Source organism: Colobus angolensis, unplaced genomic scaffold, assembly GCF_000951035.1.
Source record: "Colobus angolensis palliatus isolate OR3802 unplaced genomic scaffold, Cang.pa_1.0 Scaffold73, whole genome shotgun sequence".
Taxonomy (NCBI): domain Eukaryota; kingdom Metazoa; phylum Chordata; class Mammalia; order Primates; family Cercopithecidae; genus Colobus; species Colobus angolensis.
Genome location: NW_012121043.1, coordinates 10,997,425 through 11,023,842, shown reverse-complemented (window position 1 = coordinate 11,023,842; position 26,418 = coordinate 10,997,425). Strand labels below are relative to the sequence as shown.

The 26,418-nt window shown below is 33.9% G+C and overlaps 1 protein-coding gene across 1 annotated transcript in view; it reads right to left on the bottom strand.

The window, feature by feature from the left end:
- Positions 1 to 26,418, bottom strand: part of EPHA6 (EPH receptor A6) — a 952,571-nt gene that overhangs the window by 305,527 nt on the left and 620,626 nt on the right. The window contains exon 7 of the mRNA XM_011927614.1: positions 8,114 to 8,276. Within this exon, the coding sequence (XP_011783004.1) occupies positions 8,114 to 8,276 (163 nt within the window). The remainder of the gene's footprint in view (positions 1 to 8,113; positions 8,277 to 26,418) is intronic.

Sequence of the window (26,418 nt, the reverse complement as noted above, 5' to 3'; positions counted from 1 at the left end):
TGAAGCAACTGAGTATTTATAAATACCGAGTATTGTGTATTTATTGGATAATATTAATTCATATGAAATTAATTGAATGCCTTCTATTTGCCAGGGGCATGCAAAGCAATATAAGAGGTACAAAAATAAGAAAGAAATGGGGAAATATTAGTCAAAGAGTGCAAGTCTTCAGTTATAAGATGAATAAGTTCTAAGAATCTAAGGTACAGCCTGGTGACCATAGTTAATAATACTGTATTGACTACCTGAAACGTGTTAAGAGAACAAATTCACACAGCATACACAAATGAGAATCTTTTAAAAAAAGAAACAAAAGAAATGTTCCCTGATCTTGTAAAAACTTCCAGTCAAGGGTTGATGGTTTATATACCAAAGAAATAATATTTTACATACATTGCTATGTGTTACTACCTTAAAAATAAGCTTACTTTCTGTATTAAGAAATACATCTACAGTTATTTGTTACTTTTGTTTTAAATATGAGCCACACTGTAACACTGCCCTTTGATATGCACATTTTACAACATCTAAGTACCTGTTAATAGTTAATGATTTTCTTTCCAGCTCATTTAGCAAAGTTATGATCTTTAATATTTTTCATATTAAGGCCTTCAATCTGTCTTACGGTACCTAAGCCTGGTTCCTACCTTTTAAAATCCTTATTTGATCTAGGCATAATTTAAATAAAATATCTTTTTTTAAATTTTTGTCAATTCAGTCTCTCTTAAAGGGAGACTTCCACTTTCTGTGCAAACAGTGACTCTTCATCAAGACCCTGCATATTTAAGTAAATCAGACTAACTGCTTTATTTTGCCTCTTTGGAGTGTTATACTTGGTCTACCATGTGCACATTAATCCAGAAATATGCATTAAAACACTGCACAGCACTGTGGACTTGATGCATTGAGATTTATAAATAGTCTTCTGAAAATCTGCTTATATTCAAAGACACATTATGCTAAGGCAAAATATAAGTAATTAAGAGAGGGTGACGAATTGGAGGTAATAATAAAAAATAATCATGTAGAAAATTATAAGTAATGACTAGGTGAATAAGAAAAGTGAAAGTACTGAATGGGCAGAAAGGGAACTCAATTTTGGTTCTAAGCATTAGTATGAAAAGGGCCTAATGCCATAATAATCCCATTCCAATGCTTACTACCTGTGGGTACTGTTAGGTTACTGTACTTTATTATGCTTTACTTTCTTGATCTGTACAATTGGCATAATAGTATCTTCTGCAAAGGCTATAAGTGTTTTGGTAACCAGAAAAGATTTTTTAAAAGTGCTTGGAACATAATTAGAAGTCACAAATATGTTGTTATGAAATCTCAATGTTTGAACTTACATTAAACTTGCATCACAACCTTCTAAACAAAGCAGGGATTTCTTTTATCACATGCTAAACAGGTTCCCAATTAGCTTCAGCACAAATTCTTATTATGAGGGGACTTCGTTACCTTACAGGACAGGCCACTTTATATTCAGACACCCTAACTGCTAGAAAATTCCTTTTTTCTACTGATGTTTGCATTTAGATGGCTATGGCTGCCAATGTTGAAAGTGTGCTATTGATTGGAGATTACTTTAAAGTCTTATATACTGGAATTTGTCCTCCTCTGGGTAGACTCATAAATATGAAATCTGCCTCCTGCTTGATTAATTAACTTTTTTATTACTCCACCAGGGTCAGCTGGTCCTCTTTCTGCTTCATGCGCTACCATTAATAATCATTCCAAAATTTCTGGTTGGTGTTAATAATGATGTAGCTAATTTCATCCTAAGTAATTGAAACAGTACAGACTGTGCTTCAACAGACCGGATCAAACATAATGGAGGTTTTTATAAAAGAGTTTAAGGAAGAAAATGTGTTAACAACAAAATTGTCATTTTACCTTACCTAAAATGCCCCCCAAATTTAGAATTAACAATTAATTTGTAGTTAGACTTGCATATATTATGTTTTTTCATGACTCAAGCCAGTTATAGCTTGTTACTCAAAAGCAAGCAAGCAATATTGCTTATCTATGGCAAATAAAATTATCCGATTCTTTCTTTTTGAACTGGTAGGTAACATACTGTTCTTTAGTATTTTAATGCTAATATTTAATATTTTAGTATTTTTTTTCTTTTTGACTTGGCAGGCAACATACTATTCTTTAGTATTTTTGTAAATCATATTTTCTTTATTTATTTGATTACATGTATATTGGAACCTGTGTGTAAGACATTTTCTGAGACACACAGATATACAAACTATAGTTCTTTATCTCAATGAGTTTACAACTTAGTAAAGAATTACGCCTTTGAACAATAAAATATTTAGAAATTCCAAGGAGGGAGTGATGATTTCTCGCTGGCAAGAACACTTTAGGAAGGTAGCATGTAAGCTACAGTGACCATTTGTAATGTGATCATTTTCTGAATACTCCAGTTGGAAGTCATAGAAGACTCTTAGATATGATGAAGATACAGATTATTTTGTTCATGAAGCATCCAAATAATCTAATTTTTCCAGAGAATATGTTAACTTGGAAAAATCAATAGAAATGATGTCAATTTGGATTACATTTGGAGGGGGACCTGATATCTTGCTGAGAAATTAACATTCTATTCAATACAACATATGCAACGATTTAGAATTTTTAAGTGTGCAAATGGAATTTAGAAAAATTAATCAAATAGGGACATAAAAATGGATTAGGGAGGAAGAAACTGAAACGTAATGTTGCATCTTATTTTTTAGGATCATTTCCTACCTACAAATTGCTAAAACAAGCCAAATTTCTTACATGTCAACCATACTAAAACAACTAAATCTTATGTATATTTTCAATATAATTAAATGGTTACATTTATTCATTTGTATCTACATACCACTTGTTGAAAAATATATAAGTCATGACATAAGATTTTATTTTGAAATACCCACTATAATGTAATTATTTTATAGTTTGGTTTGTTCATGTTGATTATAATGATTTTTATATGATTATTTTATGTGCTATAAATTTAGTCCATCATTATTACTTTTGGTAAATAATACATTTTAAAATGTTGACAGGGCCGGGCGCGGTGGCTCAAGCCTGTAATCCCAGCACTTTGGGAGGCCGAGACGGGCGGATCACGAGGTCAGGAGTTCGAGACCATCCTGGCGGTGAAACCCCGTCTCTACTAAAAAATACAAAAAGCTAGCCGGGCGAGGTGGCGGGCGCCTGTAGTCCCAGCTACTCAGGAGGCTGAGGCAGGAGAATGGCGTAAACCCGGGAGGCGGAGCTTGCAGTGAGCTGAGATCCGGCCAGTGCACTCCAGCCCGGGCGACAGAGCGAGGCTCCGTCTCAAAAATAAAATAAAATAAAATAAAATGTTGACAGATGTGCTTCTTCTGCTACAAAACTGATTTATGCAGCCTACAGGTGAAAACTTAAATTTACATGTTGTTAAAATGTAAACTGTAATTAATCTTTTCAGCAAAAAGGAATGCATTGCTTATATGTTGGCAATGTATCAATTCTTGTGGGTCATTTAGATAATTATTAAGGCAATGGAAGAGGTAAATTGCCAATTACTACATGTAAAATTCCAATTTTCTTTCAAACATTGGCTTTAAGCTATGGATTCTGCTCCCTTTTGATAGCTCATAAGTTTTTTTTAGTATTTAAGCAGAAGGTTCAAGCTAACTATAATCTAACAGAATACATTTTATTTTAGTTTTAAAACTGCACATGCAAAATTACTTACTGCTACTATAAAATGGAATTTAATGTTATACAAATCTTGCTGGGGTTTTAAATAAAAACAAAAGTTTTATTTCCTTTATTACTTTTTAAAATGTGTAATTTAACAGGATTATTGTTAAAATGTATCAAACATGTTTTTTTTCCAAGCAATTTATAAGTTATGGCTAATATTACTGGTGATGTCAACAGTTTTTTTATTTTGATTCTCATTTTTTTCAGCAGTGAAAGGCCCAGAAAATAAGCTCAGAAATAATAAGAAATTTGAGGAAGTTAAAATTTCCTATTACAGCTGTATAAGCCAAAAAGGACTGTACTTGACCAATGTGTGTCTGTGGATATGTGTTACGGTTAATGCTTTGGGGTATAATATAGATTTTATTTTAATATTGAGAAAATTCTTACTAGCTTCTAACACCTAATTTCCATCTATCTTCCAAGAAAATCCACATGAAGTATTTTTATATTCTTACTTTCTTACTACTGATTCTGTAATTTTATTGTAGTTTTGATAAATCTATTCTAAAAAAGTAGGGGGCAATCAAGTGCAGTACCTAATAATAAGGCCAGTACACAGTAGGCACTCAATAAATGCTGTTAGTGGACATAATATTAACTGTACACTTAGCCCAGCAAGAAATCAGAGGATCCATAAAATGCGAACATTGAAATACAAGGAAATAATTTTCTGACTATATATCAATTTGATCTATCAATCAATCTGTCTATATTTCTAACTCCATATACATATATGCAATAAGGAATATTTTATAGATTTAGGTAGATGGGAAACCAATAGCTCTAGTTCAAGTAGACTCATTTTATGATGCTAACAGTGATAATTAATCTTAGCATTTGTCAGACAGTTAGAGAATCTCCACTAGCATATTTTGAGACTGAAAAAGAAACAAGCAGTAGTCTCTCAGTGCAAGAGGGTCACCATAATTTTTCTTCAGATGCTGCTATGTTTGTAGCACAAATAGCCTGTTAAGAACATTATGCTTCTCAAAAGGAATGATTTCATAATTATATTATTGCCTTGGTCATTAGCAAAGTCAAAGTTGGACAAAGTAAAATAATATGACTAAAAAGAACTGAATTATAAACTACTTAATTTTGTTTAATTTCAAAAATTTGAACCAGATCATCAAATGAGATCACTCCTTTCCAACACATACCTCATCTCTATGAATGTATTATAAAGTTAATTAAGTGAAATACACAAGAGAGAACTTAATAATAAAGCTGACATTACAATAATTCAGGCACTACTTGAGAAACAAAGGCTATAAAAATTTAAAGAAGAGCCAGGAGGGTATGGAGAGAACAAGATGGATGCCACCAATTGGGATTCACATCATCATATCCTTGAATTTATGGGAAACCTATCCATATGCTACTATAGCATTATTCATTGAAATTCTCTCCTGGGTATAAACAGCAGGCTTTGAAAATGCTATTTAAAGCTAATCAGGGTTTTTTTTTTTTTAAACGATCCTTTACATTATTTTCCCTTAGACTGTAAACTGACTTAGGAGCCATTCTATGTTCTCAAACATCAGGTTTAGACAAATATATTATTTTCAGTTTCTTCTCAGACATTTTATCTTTTCAAGATTTTAACCAAAGTCATTTTTGTGGCATTCATAAATCAGTAATTCAGAACATAGTTTTCACCATCTTCTGTTGCCATTGTCAGATAGTTTTAGGGTTCTAATCTTGTACCTCCACTCACTAGGTATCAGATTCTGGTAAAGCTACGTAAGTTTCTAAAATGAGGCATAATCTTGTCAGAATTAAATGAGGTAATATGGGTAAATTGCGCAGCATAGAGTCTTGCACGTATGACTAGTCATATTAATCCAGGATTCAAATCCACCAATGGATCCGGCATATTTTCTGGATGCATGCAAATGCCCTTAATATGGCTAAAAAGTGCTCTTGGTTTGACCCATGTAACTCTCCACCTTCATCTGTCACCATTTTACCATTCGTATCTCCTCACACAGCCACACCAAATTATTTACTCTTTCAATATTTTATGTTGTTACAGGCCTTTATGCTTTTTCTGTTCCATGAATATTCTTTCAAGAAAGAGTCCCAGCCTCTCACCCTCCAGAAGCCTTTCACCACTCACGTGTGCTGAACTAGTCATCTTCACTATGCTGTCACCATATCCTTCGTATATTTTTATGATAGTACACACCACTAATCTTGTATTTTTGATTTAAATTTTTTATTTTCCTCCCAGAAATATAGACTGAAACTTGTTTGAAGGCATAGGCTATTAGCTCTTATTATTATTTTTTATCCCCAGATTAAAAAATACGAGTATGGCACTTATTAAATATTCTATACATGTTGGTTGAATGAGTGAATTGTACTGAGTCACTTGTGAGTATGAGACCTTTCTTTTTATCACATAACGTCTGAAGAAATTGTCCTGAAAGTACAGTGAGTTGAAATCTAAGGTTACACCCAATCAAACTGTTCATATTTAAATCAGAATTTTTGTTAGTGTTACACTAGATGGCCTTCTCTAAAAGTCCCAAATGAACACAAATGACTTATTTAGATTTAGCTCTATGAGTTTAATCTGAGAGTGCATTTCTAACTTAAAAATGCAATACTCAACAATGTCACACTTTAAAGGTCAGGAGAATTTTTTTAATCTGTGAAATAAAACAAGAGAAGTGCAAAGGCTATTAACTTTTCCAGGCTGTGAAAAGAAACACAGCCTAGAAAAGACAGTGATTCGACTGTCTTGGACCAAACTTTCCTTGGACTGTATCCTTAGCTTTATACCAAGGCTAAGGTTTGACAAGTGGGCAGGGAAAAAAAAAACAAAGAAAACAAAAAAAACAAAAATAAACAGTGAAAAACACATAACAGGGACAAATCTTTTGATATTTTTATACAGATTTCATTGTGGATCTATGTTTTGGGATCATTATACTCCACTCCCAATAATTTTCCCTCTAGTTTAAAAAGTCGATAGTCTCCAGCAGAAATTTAAATGACTAATACTGATACAAACACTCAGGTCACAAGTATTCTTTTTATTAATTAGTTTACTCATTCTCCCAAAGCTGGGGTTCTTCTTACTTAAATATATCAGCACTTTCTCCCTTTGTAGTTAGATATAATTGTAACAAAGAAGTTCTTATGTGTGAATACTATTCATCAACGTAAAACAACAAAAATATTCCTTCTGTCACAGATCTGAAACCCAAGTAGCTTCATTTTGAGGGAGTAATAAACTGAGAAACTATGGCCTATTTCATGGTCTTACAAAAGACACTTCATAAAAACACAAATGATAAGGTGTAGTAGGATGGTGGAGTAGCTAACAGCATAGGCCTTTGAATAAAACACGCTTCCATTTCAAATTTTAGCTTAGCTTCATATCAGTTGCTTAAATTTGGGCAAATTGTTCAACTCCTTTACGTTTCTATTTTCTTATAGGTAAAATTACAAAAATAATACTTGTCTCACGGGATGTTGAAAGGTTTGAATGAACAACTCCATGTAAAATATTTCATGTCATTTTAGGCATTTTTAGGGGCTCAATAAATGCTAGCTATTATTATTGTTATCTATAAGGAATTACTATAATAAATTTACTTTTATGGAATTATTATATTAATACAGTATTTTAACAATGATGGAAACAGATTTTTCTTATATATTTGGACACTTTTTCATAAAGATGTCTGGCAAAAGCAATCCCTACTATTCTCACAAAGAGAGCAGTAAGATGGATTTCTGAAGGCCAAAAAGAGTTCATTGGTAAAGTTGGGTTTAGAATGAATAAAAGACCTCAAAGCTGATGTTACATGACATTGGAACATCCCACTCCCTTCACCTCCCATTTTGGTTTTCAGCATGCTGAGGCTCTGGAATTAATGTGGGTTTCTGATGAAGCCCATGTATCCGTACTTAAACTTACAATGTACATGTCAGTGCTGTTCATCTCCTGACCACTGTTTTTATTGACCTGAGATAAAAGGCCAAAGCTGCACAATTCTGAATTGCTAAAATCATTTGTTCATGGCTTTATCCTCTTGCAAGTTTTCATTAAGATCATATCATGATGCCAGGACTGGTGAACTATTAGGCATCCATAAAGACTCTGTGTAATAGCATAAAGGGCCACAGTTTGGCCATATTACCACGGTGGTAGAGTAAGGCATTTCATGAAAGCATTTAATGATAACACAAAGTACTAACTGAAATGACTATGTGAGTATTTACGTGAACAAACTCTCATTTAAATGAACTATTAAAAACATGGGACACCTGGTTTTTAAATATCAGGTCAAATTGGAATGATACTAAATTCACATCTTACTGTATATCCTTGCGTGAAACTTACTTTCATCTCCTGTTTCAAATTCAAATTTCTGACTGTAGCCACTGTATCCTGTTGCAGTTCTCACTCGGATGTGAAATACATACTTGGTGGCTGGCTTCAGACCTGTGATGATGACACTGGGGGCCTTGGACCTGGTGGAAGAGTAGGTCAGCTGCTCATGTTCCTGGGGGACAGGAAAAAAGGAGAAAGGAAATGAAACGGAGTTATTCTACCTTTTTCTAGAAACATTCCAAAGTTTAATTGAGGAATTATGCTCTGAATACTCAAAGTATTGATTACAAAGTAGTGTCAGCATGGTTTTCCATAATTTGGCATTTAGTTGTTTATCACAATGATGCATATGATATGGTCCTATTTGGAAATTTATTAAGAAAGATGATTAGTCTTATATACACTGCACTTGTATTTTCGGTGATTTAGATTCCTGACCCAACTCTAAGAAATGGTGGTGGTGTGAAAATATGTTTACATAGAATGGCAGCTGCATCTTGAGCAAAACGGGCACATCAGATCAGACCACACCAGCAGAGTGCAAGGAGCAAAGGTGGGAGAATTCAAGTACCAGCTACTCACTTCTACCCGCAGGTAGTGCCAAAATGCCGGCGCTATCCGTGGGTAGACCTGTGGGTGAAAGGAGAAATAAATTAATGGCTTTTTAAAGTTTGAAATCTTTCATCCTGACGTCAATTACTTTGTGCTGTACTTCAGTGTTTCCCCAGTAGTAAAACCTGAAATTGAGTCAAATTTAGGAAGTAAAATGATGAATTTTTTCCTGTAAGGGAGAATTGACCCCTCCCCTAAGTATTATAGTTTGTTTTTAAACATATACTACTTACATAGTGATTGTGAAGTAGATTTACAAATAATCTGCCCATGAAGAAGCACTGGAGACACAGAAAGGCATGAAAGACTTACCACACCTGCAGAATCAGAGGCAGGGCTTGAGGCTTGGTTCTCAGTCTCTTGCATGAATTGCCAAATTATCTCACTTCACTAAATGGAAGTGAACTTGCCAGGGCTTTCTGGATGATCTAGGCAGTCAGGGTTTGTTACATGATCTCTGTTGCCCACTATCTCAGAACAGGACAGTTCATTTGACCTGTCTGTGTAAGAGATTGTCCACAATATGCTGGTCGTGGGGACAAACCAAGCCTACACTGTTTTTGTATGGTGTTATTTTTCAATAACTTTGAAATGATATGTTAATAGGGTATCTGGAAAAAAATGCATTTGTGTAAACAAAAGCCATAGGTCAAGCTAGGTCAACAGGCCCTCAAGTTAATTTCCACCATTCTCCTAAGAAACCTAGAGATTTTCAGAGATGAAAAATGAGTTTCAAAGTCACTAGTTGAATCATTCATTTGATGTTTAAATTTTGTCTATCATATTCCCATCAGAATTTCATCTATTGTTTGCCTGAAAACCATTGTTATTTAGGAAAACTTCCCAACTAACAAGACAAGGTATGAAAATGTACACATATGGAGAATGTGTCAAACTTCGTGTATTTGCTGGTGATGCTTTAAGATTTAAAACTATGAAAATCATTTCTCTTAAGCTACTTTTCAGAAAAAGGTCTTATCTTAAGGATCATTTTTAAACTTTATGACCTTCCTTGTCAGAACTTTATATGCTATATGGTTATTCTGTGTCTAGCTAAAGAACTGAATTTGCCATTTATACCCCAAATAATAAAACTGTGTATTAAACATAAAGTACAAAGAAAAAAATGAGTTAACAGCAGCAACATTTTAAGTAAAAAAAGACAATACCAAAAAGCTGCAACTTATATTTATCTCTAGGTGATTTTAAGATTAGAAAGTAAACAAATATTTATCAACCTAGCATAAAATACAAGGAAATAAAGTCTATAAATCATCGGTGGTGACAATGAGCTGTTAGGGGTTAAATGTAGGAGCTTGCTCATATCAAGGCGTTTATAATTAGGTGGCTTAAAACACATGTTGTAGAGAAAAAATACTTGTGAGCTATTAGAAAAAAAGATATTGTTTCTGGCAGGAATTTCTAGAACATTTGGATTTTTCAATCTTGTATACAAGAGGAGAATATGCTACTTCTCACAGAATTTCTACAACATAAGAGTTATGGTGCATTTTGAGTGCTGTTTCACAATGTGAAATGACGACTGAGACAAGAACTTTAAAGCAATGAAAAAAAGCATTTAGTCTCATCCCAAAAGAGAGAAGATATGGTTCAAAAGTTTACTCTTAGAATGGCCCCAGGATAATTACACATCTTATCCTTGTTGCTTCCCCAAAAGATAGCTAAATAGTAATTTCCTATTCAGTAACGTTATAGGGAATAAAGGACACCTTTTGCAGGCAGCTTTTAGCATTTTTGTTGTTACATACAAAAGTGTACCTGCAGCTAAATCCTTGGAATAAAAATCCAACAGTAGCAAGTGTACTTAAAGGGTTCTTCAGCCTGAATCACTCACCACTTGGTGAGTGCTGCTGCCTTGTCTTATGTCTTGCAGCTTGCTGACATGATGAGGAAGAGGGTCCAGGAAGAAGCAGTCACAAGAATTCTTCACAGTACACAGCAGACCTCTCTCCTCCTGGTGTTTTTAAGCTCGTGGGAAACTAAGTTAGCTTTTATCTATGTTATGCATAGGTAGGACACTATCGTCCCAGAATTTTGGCCAGTTGCCTTTCTGCTGATGCATCAACTCCAATTCAAAGGTGCTGTCACCAGGTAGAGACCACACTTTGCCACAGAGCCAATTGAGATGTTTTCTTCATGCTGGCAGGCTGAATTTTGAATATATTTAGATAGGGTATGCTGGCATGCTTTTCTGGAGTTTGTACCATGATGGCACTGCTAGCTGTATGACAGGTAAATCTTCAACTTAGCTAGGGAACACATCCCATTGTTCATAAAGTTCTATTTCTCATCTTTGCTGAATCTGTAATAAAATTCCTCTTCTCATTCTTAATATTATTTATTTTTGTAATTTCTTTGTTTCACGATCGAGCTTTCCAGAGGTTCGAAGACATTTTTGGCTTTTTCCTATTTTTTAAATCTATTATATTTGATATCTGTTCTTACTATAAATTTTCTTTCTTCTTTCTACTTTCTTTTTTGTTAGTTATGTTGTCTTCTAACTTCTTATGTTTCATGCTTAACTCAATATCAGCACATTCTTTCAAATATATAATTTAAGCTTACAAATTTCATGCTAAGTACTGCTATAGTTATACTTCATAAGTTTTCATAAAATGTATTATTAATTCGTTCTAAGTACTTATTAATATCTAAAAATATGATTAAAAATTTTTTTGTGGCAGATCCAGAACTATTACTTGCACATTTTTGTGGATTAAGAGATGGTATCAGGGAGTAAATAAATGGCATAAAATGAACCTCCAAAGGCATAGTCCCATGGGTTGCAAAGCAACTGAACCGTGAATAGTGCAGTGGATGCTCATTGGCTGAGAGCACTGGCCATCTTGTGCACTAATGCTTGCTGGCTGAAAGTGAAACAGCTTGTGGCATGACCTCTTCTTGGATGAGCACAGAAAATAGCACCAGTTGTGGGAAAAAATCATTGAGAAGCAACAAAATTTAACACATTTTTAGTTGTATCATTTTCTAAAATAAAACATATATACAATTCCTGTTTGATATATTTGTATCCAAATTAAACAAAATAATAGTTCAGAACCAGATAGTGTGAACATAGAGCACTGTCAAACAGGGCAGGCATATACTGTTCTCTAGAGATACTGACTTTTACTTATGATTCTTTTCCCACGGGAAGACCCTGGCACTTACATTTAGGTACTGATCCTTCCAAGATGCTGAGAATCAAGGCTTTTCTGGGAATCATATTGTCACACTGAACCTTTCATTTAGCAGAAATACTGAAGTTAGTTTTATCTCTATAGGTGTCAACTTTTAGAGGTGTCAGCTTTTCATAGTAACTAAAAGGGATCCTCTTGCTAGAGTCTGGAACCTGTTAGCATTCAGTCTGAAAATTATAACTTAGTGAAAAGAAGTAGGCTCAGGTGTTCAGACCCTATGGTATATCCTTCTACAGTCAGAGATAACAGGACCTGTATCAATAGAAGACAGCATGGAGAGAAATCTAGGTTAGAGTTCTCCTGTCTTGGATGCTATCTTGATTCTGCTTCTATTATGTACCCTGTCAAATTACCTTTTAGGTTTTGATACACTCCTCTAGAAGACTCATTCATTCTACAGGAACTCATTGAATCTCATATGTATAAGGTTCTAGAGCACTTTGTTAGGTGTAGCTTACGTAATCACCAAAGTTCTACCTAGCATTTCAATTCGATGTTTTTTTAATGTCAGAAATGCAGGTGTTTTCCCTTCTGCTGTGAATCATCGTCACCCCTCCTCATCTCCCTCTCTTGGGTTTACCATTTCCGTTTATGGGAATAGATTCAATAGACCAGCACAGTGGTCATCTTTTAGCTGGTTTGCTTTCTCCTAAAGTCTTCGGGCCTATTGGGAATTCTAAAAGGTGTCACCTCTTTGTTTTATTTTTAATTTTAAATTAATTGGATTAAATATATGATTAAAATTATATTTTGTTATTCTCTAGACATATATATCTAAAGACATAACAACAATCATAATAACAATGATTCATGTAGAGCTTTACAATTTACAAGGTGTTTTCATACACATGTAAAATCTAATCCTCATAATAGTCTTATGAAATAAGAACTGGTAATATTTTTATTTCCATTTTCTATGATCAAATTAGTCCAGAAAGAATAAGCAAATTAGCAAAGCAAGTCACACAACTTGGCTTCCATCTAAATTTTGCTTTTTCCACTACACCCCATTTAAGTAAATATGTCCAGAGTATATACGTCTCTGGATTAGACTGAGCCAAAGTAGTTTTTTTCCACACTTTATGTTCTCAACGATCTATACACTAGAAGTACCTTTAACACAGCTTATGGACCACATAGTAATGATTTGTTGGCTAATCATTAGACTATGTTTATATGAACAACTAGTTCCTCAATTGGAAAAAAATTCTCAACACCAAATCTTTAAATACACATTTCAAAGGTAAAATTATTTCTATTAAGGTTAACAAATCCATGCATGCTGCCTTTATTTTTATTTTCTATTGATTTTATGTCATATAGGCAGATATTAAGTAATATAGGAGGCAAATAAATCACCCAATCTTGCATGGAATATACAGTATTATGGTTCAAGCCTGGGAATAGAATTTGTTTAATAAAGTCCAGGAGATTCTTTTAGAAGTTTTGATGTATAAAGGTAACTTCCTGTCTTTAAGTCATACCCAGTTGAAAATAAGAGGAATAGGTGCAAGTGCTATTAATATGTAATAATAATAATAACAATAATAATACTCTATTATTCAAATCTTTTCTTTTTTGGGGGATGATTTAATTAAGACAGTGGTAAAGCTCTTGTTCTACTGGCTAGAGGGCTGAAGCTATAGATTGAGAAACAAAATAATATCAAAAAATAGATATGAATGGTTCTGCTAGAAGTAATCTAAGTCATTTACATCCTTTCTCTCTTTCCATTTCTGTTTGACTTCCTCACTCTGTCTGTCACACTCACAAATATATACACTCACATTTATCAGACTGTGGAGGTGTTTCCAGGATAATCCTCTCAAAATAAACAAAAATAAACAAATTAAAACCACATTTAGAACATGATTTATTATCTGCAGAAGGATATTTTGCCAGGATAAATCAAGAATTGCAGGGCCTAAAAACCTAAAGTTTGAAAAGCTCTCAAAAAATCTTATTGCCTAAACTACGGCATTAGCAAAGCTGAAAGTATTTTACTTGAATTAAAGGAAGGCTCTGAAAAAAGAAAAGTTTGAATACTACATTTGGTCAGCATTTGACAATTACTTTCCAAAGGAAATAGACACTGAACCCAGCGAACTTTATTCTGTTGGTCCTTTTAAAAATGAGTTCTACCTGGGTACACATAGTCATCATATTCTGGCTGAAAGGGTCCTTAATATTTTCATATCTCTACTTTGATGTTGCAATCTTCTGATTACTAATGTGGATTCTCAAGCTCTGTAGGGGCAAACATAAATAAATTTGTTCTTGGAAAGGGCAGACTTCTGTTTATTTAATACGTGAATATTCTGGTTTGTTCTTCAGTCTTTTTTTTTATTTTTTATTTTTTTGAGTTAGAGTCTTGCTCTGTTGCCCAGGCTGGAGTGCAGTGGCATGATCTCCACCTCTGGGGTTCAAGCAATTCTTCCATCTCAGCCTCCCGAGTAGCTGGGACTACAGGCACAAGGCACCACACTTGGCTAATTTTTGTATTTTCAGTAGAAACAGGGTTTCACTGTGTTGGCCAGGCTGGTCTCGAACTCCTGGTCTCAAGTGATCCTTCCGGTTTGGCCTCCCAAAGTGCTAGGATTACAGTCGTGAGCCACTGTGCCCAGCCCTCTTCAGTCCCTTTTAGCATTTAATTAGAATAAATCAATCCCTGAATAGTTATCAACTCTGAGTGCATTCCAGTTCAAAATTTACAAAATAGAGTACCAGAATGAGTTATGTGTGAATCCCTGAACTGAGTTATACCACTTCTGTAAAATAGGAATAATGATAAAAGAGTTTATAGTCATAAAAACTCATACATGTTTATTCTTATTTCTAAGTTGCCTTGATTCATCTGAAGTTTTAATCTACTACTTTTTAAAAACTCATTGGAGAAAATCTTATTCTACTTTGGTCAAATCACAAAGTATAGAAAAACATTCTTTGTAAAGCATAACTTAATTATCTTACAAAACTTAAAAATAACAGTTTTTTAAATATATGTAGAAAATGTCTCTCTTAAAGGTTGAATGAAAGAAATCATCATTTTCTCTCTGCTAGTTGGAAATGTTTACTTAGAAACTCCGAGAGAATTGGCCGGGCAAGGTGGCTCAAGCCTGTAATCCCAGCACTTTGGGAGGCCGAGACGGGCGGATCACGAGCTCAGGAGATCCAGACCATCCTGGCGAACACGGTAAAACCCCGTCTCTACTAAAAAATACAAAAAATTAGCCGGGCGAGGTGGCGGGCGCCTGTAGTCCCAGCTACTCGGGAGGCTGAGGCAGGAGAATGGCGTAAACCCGGGAGGCGGAGCTTGCAGTGAGCTGAGATCCGGCCACTGCACTCCAGCCTGGGTGACAGAGCGAGACTCCGTCTCAACAAAAAAAAAAAAAAAAAAAAAAAAAACTCCGAGAGAATTAACTTAAAAAAAATTTAGAACTAATCAGAGAAGTCAGTTACATAGTCCACATAAAATTATCAGTGGTTTTCCTGTATACTAGCAATGACCAGTTACAATTACATTTTAAATATTTTAGTCACTATAGTAACAGAGACCTTATAATACCTAAATATATCAAAAAAAGTATATAAGACCTGTATAACTGCATCTATAATATTTTACTGTGGGAACAAAAAAAAATTCTTTTTTTTTTTTTTTTGTCTTATTGCAATGCTTTTTAGCACAATAATGCAGAGTAATGGTAAAAGCAGAAACATTTTCTTTTCTTTTTTAATTGAACACCTTCTAATTGTGTTATGGTTAAATATAATTATGTCTGACTTAGGTTTTTGGCAGATGTCTAGTTGAGGAGTTTTTCTTCTTACATTGTAGTTTTGTTTGTCTGTATTTTGTTTTTAAAATGTGAAATGAATTCTGGATGTTATAAAACAATTTATCTGTTGCAAAGTGAATTTTACATTTTTCTCCTCAATAAAGTATATACTTAGGCAGAACTCTCTTTGCATTCCTAAGATAAACCTTTCCTGTTAACACTGGTTCATAATATATTAGAATTTTTATTGTAATTTTGAATTCAATGTGATAATACTTCAGGCTAAAATTTTTTAAACATATACTTACAAATTATCTCGGCTTACAGTTTTCTTTTTTCAATCTCGCGATATTTGGGTTATACTGTATTTAGAGACTGGATTGCAAAACTTTCCACTTATTAATGTTCTGGAATAACTGACACAACATGGGAATTATCTGTTCTTTGAAAACTTAATTGAAATGGACCATGTTGGTAGTAGACACTTGACTATCATTTAAAATTATTTTATGCTATATTCCGATCTTCTTCTTATTCAGTTTTTCTAATTACCAGAAAATTATTATATTTGTTTTATATTTATTGGTAAAAATTTACATATAGTCTTGTCATATTAAAAATCTCTTCCATATGTAAATAACATCTCCTATTTATTTTAGGCAAGCTTGTTTATTTGATCAATCTTTTAAAAACACCAGCTTTTGATTTTCAGATCAAATATTAGTGATTCTATTTCACTAATTTTTGATTTTACACTTGCTCATTCCTTCTAATTACTTCGTTTTCCTGCATTGGTCATATTTCACAGTTTTAGATATGTGAGGATCTCAATGTCTTTCATTTTAAATAGTTTATAATTTGTCTATTATGCTTTAATATATCATTTAATATAACATTAAAATTTTTAAATAGATTGGAGATGTGGTGGGGTTTTTTTTTTTTTATTTCTCTGATTTTGTTAATGGTTTGCAAATAATTATTTCTGCTACAGGAAAGTGGTTGAAATTTTTTTGTCCTGATATAAGATCAATATGTATGAATGCTTTTAAGTGTTTAAAAAAATTAGTAAAATTTCAGAATTTCAGGAGCAATATGCTATATCAATTGAGGAAACCAAACTCTTTAGAAAATTCTTCATTAGAGAGTGTCTGCAAGATGTTTTATAATCTTCGAGTATGACTATATATTTCTCAATTTTGCCTTATATTTCCAACAGATAAAAACTGTCCAAGGAATATAAGACTGGCATTTCAATATTTTAAAGGTATTACACAGTAAGGAAATTAGACATCTTAAATAAAACAATTTTTAAATTATTTGATTCTAACCAGCATTTAGCACTTAATTTTATGCCATTTGGTCCCCTCCTCTACTTATTGAATGTGCGTCCATATACATCCTCAAGTGGGCTGCAATTTCCTGAAAAATGTAGTTTACATTTCCCTCAAAAAACAAAACAAAACACAATGAAACAAAGGAGTGCTGGATGCATAGTCAGTATTTAGTAACGTCAGTTGATTGATATCCACAAAGGAATTGCTAAGCCATTTAACATAAGGTGTACCTACTGCAGCTCTGCTCACATATCATTGGGAACTGAACTACTAAAATTGCTCCTTTGACATAGGGGCACACATTAGGATAGCTTTCAGCTCACACTGATTCTCCTATAACCAGATCTAACTATAATCTACCAGTGACGTAAGATGGGGCTGGCCAATTGTCCCAGAAACAAGGGCAAGCTAGAATAACTATAGAATTCTTTTCGTTATTGAACACATGATGAGAAACTTCACTGAACCCATGACGAAGAAACGTCACTGAAGTTGAATAAACTTAGCTTTCCTGGTTCCTGCCTTTCTGAGGTTGGGAAGTTCCACTCTGCCTTGGATTCTGCATTTTGACAACATTAAATAGTAGTGGCAGCTGGGTTCTGTTGTTGGCAACCAAGAGAGTTGTTTTCTCACATTCATTAAAATGCACAAGAGGGAATTTCTAATGTTGGGGGTGAGTAGAAAGGGTTAAGAAGTTCCTTGGTGGTTTAAGCTAGTGGGTAGGGTGCCCTAAAATGTTTTTCTTAGGTAAAAATTAGCCACTGCTGTAGCAAAATTGCAAATATGTATAAGTAAGAAAAATGTAGAAGTAGTTATTCCATGTACACAACTACTTTTTGACTGCATTTCTAGAGACATATCATTAAGTATTCTACTACTATAATTTACTACAATCAACTCTTGATTATTCGCAGTAATCCAAAATTGCAGATAACCCCAAATCACTTTGAAATGCATTCATGACTATTTTCATATATTCCTACCAATGTGTACCTTGTTTCACCTAAAATGAATATTTAATGCATTCCTGAACATTAAATATTGAACAGTAGTAGGAGATGGCACAGAAGTACACCGATGATAGAGGAATATTGATCTGTAATTAAACATTCGTAATTGATTTTCATAAAACAGATAACTTCTATATAATGAACTGGTTGAAATAGTGGTGATATTTACTGTTGGAGAAAATGGCCTATTTATTAAAGTATGATCTTTTGAAAATACTGGTGCTAGAATGAGACCAATAGTCCTAGTTGTAGTCAGTTCATCTATGAAAATTGGAAAGGTTATACCTATATCAAAGGGTCAAGTTTGTTGTAAGATAAACCAAAATAATATGTAAAATGTTTTACAGGATCCAGCAGGTGTGTAACGTAGCATTGTTTCTTTCTTTTAAGAGTAACTGTCGGCCGGGCGCGGTGGCTCAAGCCTGTAATCCCAGCACTTTGGGAGGCCGAGACGGGCGGATCACGAGGTCAGGAGATGGAGACCATCCTGGCTATCACGGTGAAACCCCGTTTCTACTAAAAATACAAAAACTAGCCTGGCGAGGTGGCGGGCGCCTGTAGTCCCAGCTACTCGGGAGGCTGAGGCAGGAGAATGGCCGAAACCCAGGAGGCGGAGCTTGCAGTGAGCTGAGATCCGGCCACTGCACTCCAGTCCCGGTGACAGAGCGAGACTCCGCCTCAAAAAAAAAAAAAAAAGAGTAACTGTCAATAGGTGGTGCATTTATTCCAGGGCAATGATAGACTTGTGCCTTAAGGTCATTTGCAGATACTGTGACAAGTCTTAAAAAACGTTGTGTTTACTTGCTTTTTAACCTTTATATTCCAACTGCTTAATACAGTATGCCTAGCATATTGTAGGCTGTCATGATGTGTTGTCTAATTGATTGAATTAAAAAGAGTGAACTAATTGCTCTATAAGTTTAGCTTTTAAATTCTTAAATATTATTAGAGAAATTTAAAATGTGTTGGCATAAATTAATGACGATTCAAATGGGAGATGAGAAAAATGACTTTTGCTAGCATATAGTGCTTCTACAAGTTCAATGTAATAATATTATATCAGTATAGCGTACTTGTTTTCTTAGGAATATTGTGGAGAACGTCCAAGATTTTACTTGCCAAAAATATTTTATCAACAGTATGCTATACAGAAACTAAGATATGTGCTGAAATATCTTTTAATACATATTCTTGATATTTATTCAGTTTTAACTTTTTCGTCTATCTTCATGTAGCCTACCTGTAGATAGATGAGCTACAGATTTTTCTTCTGTGCTTTACCACCCTATAAATATTAACAATGATGTTCAACTAAAAATTAAATGCTTCAAGTTTGATACTTGGCCCTGAAGAAAGTGCCTTCATTCCAAGATTTCTTAATAGTACTTATTAAAAGTATATCATAGTCAAACAACAACTTTAAGTTTGTCGTTCATTCTTAAAGTTTTAGATCACTTACCAGAATTTTAAAATCATGTATAAATTTGGTAATAACAATATACAGATAGAAAAAACTCAGAAATATAAATAGCAGAGAGCAAAACTTTTAAAGAATACATATGTATTGGACTACTGAGGGTAGATAAAATGATTTGAAAGGGGGAAAATGAAGAGGAAAAATTATATTCATTATAAGAAAATTTGAGGCTGGGTGTGGTGGCTCACACTTGTAATCCCAGCACTTTGGGAGGTAGAGTCAGCAGCATCACTTGAGGCCAGGAGTTTGAGACCAGCCTTGGCAACATAGTGAGACCCCATTTCTACGAAAACAAAAACACCACCAAAAAATTGAGTATTACATTTAGTTAAAGCATTTTTAGAAGAGTTTACAAATCCCTGCTGATGTCAGTAGTTTAGGTCAAGTATTAAAACAGCCACATAAATGTTAGATAAAAACAACTTTGATGATAAAAGTTAGCATTAGCAACAAATGTCACTGAGAGAAAATAACACGCTAAGCATCTTTAGAAACATTAATACGCATATGTTGATTTATTCAAATATAAATGCTATTCCAAATGTCAAACTGAACATTTTCAAAGTTAAATCATTATAACGACATGGCAGAATGGAGTGGCAGAAAACTAGAAAGGCAACACGTGCATGGCTCTTTGATTAATTATATCTAATTTTGGATGTGGATTGAAAAACAACGAAAGTGGGGAAAATAATATTTGTTTCCAAAAGAAAAATCTAGATGATGGATATTTTAATTTGCTTCACTATAGTAACTTTTTAAAATCATGCATATTCCATAACATCATGTTATATACTAGGGGTGTCCAATCTTTTGGCTTCCCTGGCCATATTGGACGAAGAAGAATTGTCTTGGGCCACACATAAAATACACCAACACTAATGATAGCTGATGAGCTAAAAAAAGAAAAATCGCAAAAAAAAAAAAAAAAAAACTCATAATGTTTAAGAAAGTTTACAAATTTGTATTCGGCTGCATTCAAAGCCGTCCTGGGCCGCATGTGGGCTGCGGGTTGAACACGCTTGTTGTATCTCTTAACTATACACAATACAATTTATTTAAGAAATATAGTGCATTGAAATTTTTTTGCAATAGTGCTAATTGGATTATAGGATAGGTTAAGAATAATAAAAGGTAGCAGATAAAAATTCTTTGAAAACGAAATTACCAGAGAACAAATGCTGGTTGACTGGCATCCAAAACTGCCTTTTGGTTGCTAGAGTTTCCAACAGAATCAAAGTAAATAAGGAAGATAAGAAGGGTAAGTTTTCAATAGAGTGAAACTGCCTGTAAAATATTAAAAAATTATTTTGCAAGAATGTCTTCGCTGGAAAACAGTATCATTTGTGAATATATGTAAAGTCATACATTTGTCCAAATCAGCTACAAAACACAGTAATGTAAGAGCTGCCTCTTGTATTGAAAATCCGGCAGAAATTCATTTAAATATATAAGCATGGGAATTCCTTACCCTCATTTAGGACAGGGAAAAAAAATCTGTAATTATTTATTTTTCATTTTTTTCCCATTTAAGTGTATTTTGTCACCATGGTGGAACTTTAAATTTTTTTCATATTTGTTTGTAAGCCTCAATTATGATCTGATACAGATATATTTGTTTTGTTCAAAATGAAAGCAGATATCTGTTAAGATTGATATATAAAGCTACAAAGCATTCAAGAAATCCAGTTTCTCCTCCCCAAAATAAAGATTCTAACCTTCTTTATAAGCAAGTTACATAGTCTTGACTCAAAAAGTATCCTATTATGCTCTAAATAACCCAATATTTTCAAATAATGATCTAACTTCATTACTGATTTTGAATTTCCTCAGAAGATATCAAATGTATGCCTCAAGATTTATAATAAAATGACATAAAATATAGGCTTGTCAAGATACTATAACTGGGAACTAAATATCTCATCACCGAGCAACTATAAGTAATATAATACTAATAAATACATTGCAATAATTGACAGCTTCCTGAAGCCCACACCTTCACACACAAAAGGTTTCTGTAGTTCTAATAAGATGTTTAAAATTAAACATTTGAATGTGAAAATATTTACAGACAGTTTTAAATGCGAGTAGAGTAATTCAAGGCAAAGCAATGTCATTTTACAGAAACATTATGTTATCTGCATTATTATCAAAGAGTGAACAAATTTATCTATTCATAAACCTATGCTGGTTTTAAAATCAATTTGCAAAGAAAGAAAAATACCTATGATGAAGCCATAAGTTAAATTTAGAGTAAAAGATAACTCCACGACAGTGAAGAGCCCTGTTCTGCAGAGGTCACCCATGTTGCCCATGTTAAATATTCATGGAGTATGTATTTAGGGGCCTGGGGTGCTAGTAATGCTTGCTATTTCCTTGGTCAGGCAGAAATCTCATTTTCAAAGTTGGATAATTTCATCTGTATATATTGATTGTTGTAAATACATTGGCTCAACTCAATGCATAGTCCAGATTCAAATAACTGAAAAACTCATTTGTGGAAGTTTTCTTTCCACAATTTTGTTCTTTATTTTTTCTCTCTCCTTTTGATTTACTTTTATGAATTAACTGTTTTTTACCCTATAATGTTTCCAGATACAAATACAACTACTAAATAGACGTCAAGTTTTTAGGATGTCATGCATATTCAAAATTAATAAATTTGTTTTGACCCAGTACTGAAAATATATATTTTTAAATTATTACAAATGAGAAGCAAAGCAAATAATGTAATATTATTCAGGCCTAAAATCAAGTAGTATGGTAAAATAAAGATGGTTGTAAATTCTATTACATTCTTCTCATTGAAAAGTCAAATCTGTGCTCCCTGTCTATGACTGATTTGACCAATAAAGTAGGGTAGAAGTGATAAGCTGCCAGTTCCTGGCTCAGCCTCAAAGAAAACTGACAGTTTACACTTTTGTCTTGGAGCTCTGTATGGCAATCTATGAGGTATGGCTGGTCTGAGACTGCCACACTACGTGGAAGCCCAAGTTAATCATGTGGAAGAGGAGCCTTAGAAAGACGGAGATGGCAAGGTTAAGGGATAGGGACAGTGGGAAGAAAGGCAAGAAAGAGAGGTGAGAGTGATAGAAAGAGTATGATGAGATGATGCCTAGCCATTCTGCAGGTGTTCCATCCCCCAGCCATTGTTTTACCATCCCAGTTGAGGTTCAGATTATGAAGCAGAGATGAGCTGCCTCTGCTCCGTCCTGTTTGAATACCTTGACTAGTAGACTCAAGAGATACAATATTTACGAATTATAATTTTTAAGCAACTACATTTTGACTTAAAAATTATGCAATAATAGATACCTAGAACAAGTAGATTAAACATTAATCTGCATTTCACAGTCCTCAATTCTAATATGGAACAGTTCACTGATCCTATTTTTTTTTTGTCACTAGATTGACTGATGCTATTTTGCCTTCACACACAAAACTTAATCAAAATAAACACTACAATTATCTGGTTCTTTGGAAGGATATATGACTTTTTAGCCTGAAATGATATGTCAGATTAGTCAAAACAAATCAATTGAATGTATAAACAGGACATACTGCAGTTAACTTTTTTGTAATGTGAACACTTTCATACTGCTTACTATATTGTAGGCATAAAGAACTCTCAAAAACCAAGAAAATTCTCAAAGCTACTATATGAAGTAAGTCTTATAGATGACAAGATCACTCAGTAAATTACTGGTAGGGCTTGGATTTGAACCTGCGAAGTCTAGCTCTACATTCTATATGTTACTTATTACACAATGCAGCTCCCAATGTGAGGTATTGCAATACAGCTAAATGTCACTAAGTGATTTATGTATTAACTATGTTAGATTTTATATTTTCTGTTTTATTAATGGGAAGCACAGATGTAAGAAATAACAAAGAAATAATAATATGCATTCTATATACTGAAATAAGTCACAATTCTAATCATAGTGTAAGAACCTCTGAAATTCAAAGTACTTAGTCTAACATAGAAATTTAATGTGTTCGGTGGTAAAGTATTTTCTCCATGGCCTGAATTAAGACCATTAGAAAGCACCAGGCCGTGACGGCAGTAACCATCTGATGACTGTTCTCGTGCATCCCGTGTCCGGGGACAGGGGGCGACGTGCCTCTTCTGTGTTAGAGGGTGGAACGGATGTGTTTGGTACTGCATGGGATCTGGTTCTCTTCTGCTGGATTCACATCCCCACCCCGGGCACTTTTACTAAGTGTTCTGCCCTAGCCTAGTTCAAGGAGGTCATTCAACTGACTTTATCAAGTGGAATTGGGATATATTTCATATACATTTGCCTAACAACGTGGAAAAGGGTTTTCGTCCTTCTTTCCTGCAAGGTACATCCTACTGCTTTGAACTTTCAAGTATACCTAGTCACCTTTTAAAATGTAAAAGTTTTCAGAAAATGAGGATTGCTTTCCTTGTATGCGCTCATTATCTTGACTACCTGAATTGCAAGGGATTTTTATATATTCATATGTTCTAAAGTCAGCAACTCTCCTGTTGGTTCATTATTGACTGCGCTGTAAATGAAGTCGTTTGCAAGTAAAATGAGATTTGCCCATGTTCAAAAATAATTAAGGTTTAAACAGATTATATTTTGTTAGTATTTCTTGAGATTTTGAGTCTTCATCAAATAACACTAATGACCTCAAGACATATTCACCTCTTTTTTTACTATGTAAGGTAAGAGGCTCATTAGGAAGACTGAAACTGTTATTTCTTTTATCACAACAATTAATTTACATATCTGTGCTCATCTATGAAGGCAAACTATAGAGAACAGGCAAACTGTAGAGAACAGCAGGCCAAACCAGTTTTCCCTATTTGCATTTCTATTTCAGTTTTTACCACCATACTGAGTTTAGGAGGATATCTATGCTGTAGATGAAAAGACTTTGAGCTTTGCAGTGCTTTAAACTGAGGTTTCTCATTCTTTTACAGTTTCCAACAGGATCTTCTGTATTACAAACTGAACGACTTTATGATGTGGTTTGGCTCTGTGTCCCCACCCAAATCTCATCTCCAGTTGTAATCCCTATAATCCCCACATGTCAAGGAAAAAACCCAGTGGGAGGTGATTGGATCAAGGGGGTGGTTTCCCCCATGCTGTTCTCATGATAGTGAGTGAGTTCTCACGACATGTGATGGTTTTATAAGGGGCTCTTACCCCTTCACTCCTGGCTCTTCTCTCCTCCCACCATGGGAAGAAGGTTCTTGCTTCCTCTTTGCCTTGATTTCCTCTTTGCCTTGATTGCCATGATTGTAAGTTTCCTGAGGCCTCCCCAGCTATGTGGAACTATGAGTCAATTAAACCTCATTCCTTTATAAAGTACCCAGTCTCAGGTAGTATCTTCACAGCAGTATGAGAACAGACTAATACACTTTGTTAATAAAAGCACTGGATTGGGATTTCAAGAAACAGTGCTTCTTTCTGTGACTTACAAAACAGGTGAACATAAGCACTTCATCTTATTACTGAGATACAGCATGCTTTGTTAAAAAGTAACATAAAACCTCAGTTCTATCCACCTTACAATATTGTAATGGGCCAAATGTTAATGCATGTGAAGTGATTTCTAAGCTGGGACATCCTCATTAAATGTTAGAATGATTATCAATGCTGTTGTGAATGTAATTAAATAGATATTTGTGTTGTTGCTGGAAACATTTGTCACTTTGAGTAAGAAGTAATATTTTAATAATAAAATATACCCTGAGTTAGTGGATGGAATTGCATTTGTTATTTAGTAAATTAATCTCCCAAAACAACAGCATGTTTTTGAGGTTTCTACAAATATTTTTATATTATATGTAGTCTTCTTTTTTTAAATTCCATGTCAATAAAATTAGGCTAAGTCAGCCAAATTCCCAGGGGTCTGGCACTTTAGGTAATTAAGTGGGCAGTTGAGATCTATATGTGGGAATAACATCAATGTCTTGAGGTATCTTTATACAGCCAGTAACTTGAGTCTCAAGTCAGTTGCCTGTTTCTGTAGATAAGACCAGTTGACTAGTTGTTAATGTAGTCCTCATAGGTACAATGAAACCATTTTGACATTTAAGAGCAAAAAATAGTGATTTGGAATAATCATTGATTATTGCATGTTTTAGGAGCTTAGAAGGACTATACATCTGGCAGGTACCTCTATCTGTTTGCCGTGTTGAAGGTGGACAGCAATAAAACCCTTAATTCCTGTGCTAACCAACAATTGAATTAAGTCCATCTGGTGGTCTTTTTAAAAGAACTATCTGGTGGTCTTTTAAAAGTATAAACTTGTTAAACATGAGACAGAAAAATGCTATGATGCATAATTCAATAAATAGGAGGAAAATTACCAAGGAGTTGTGGATAACAGGAGTTGTAATAGCTATACATATTCAGGCATTACTAAATTAGATAGGATGGAAAGATTTCATCCACCTGCTGTGGTTTATCCATGAAATCGCAAGAATCAAGGGCCATATGGAAATAATTATTGCATTGATTGCCTTCTTTAAATGTTCTTGTGTGAAATGGAAGGATCAAACACAGGTTCGGGGAACAATTTGCCTTTGCCAACTGAAACTTAGCCAAAACCAATTAATTTATATTGTAGTCAACCATGAGGAACTTTAGAATACTGCCTTAGCTAAAATTTTACATTTTCTCATTACAGACTTATGATTTCTTATGACTTTTTTAAAAGGTCAACATTAATTTTAATTAATTAATTAATTTAAATCAATGTATTTAATAATTAATTTAGTTAAAAAAAATTAAAGGTCTACATTAATTTCAATTTTTACTTTTTTCAATTATTCTGTGGAAATGTTGATATTTCTAATAGAATTTAAGCCATCAGTTTCTAATTAAAATTTACACATATGTGAAAAT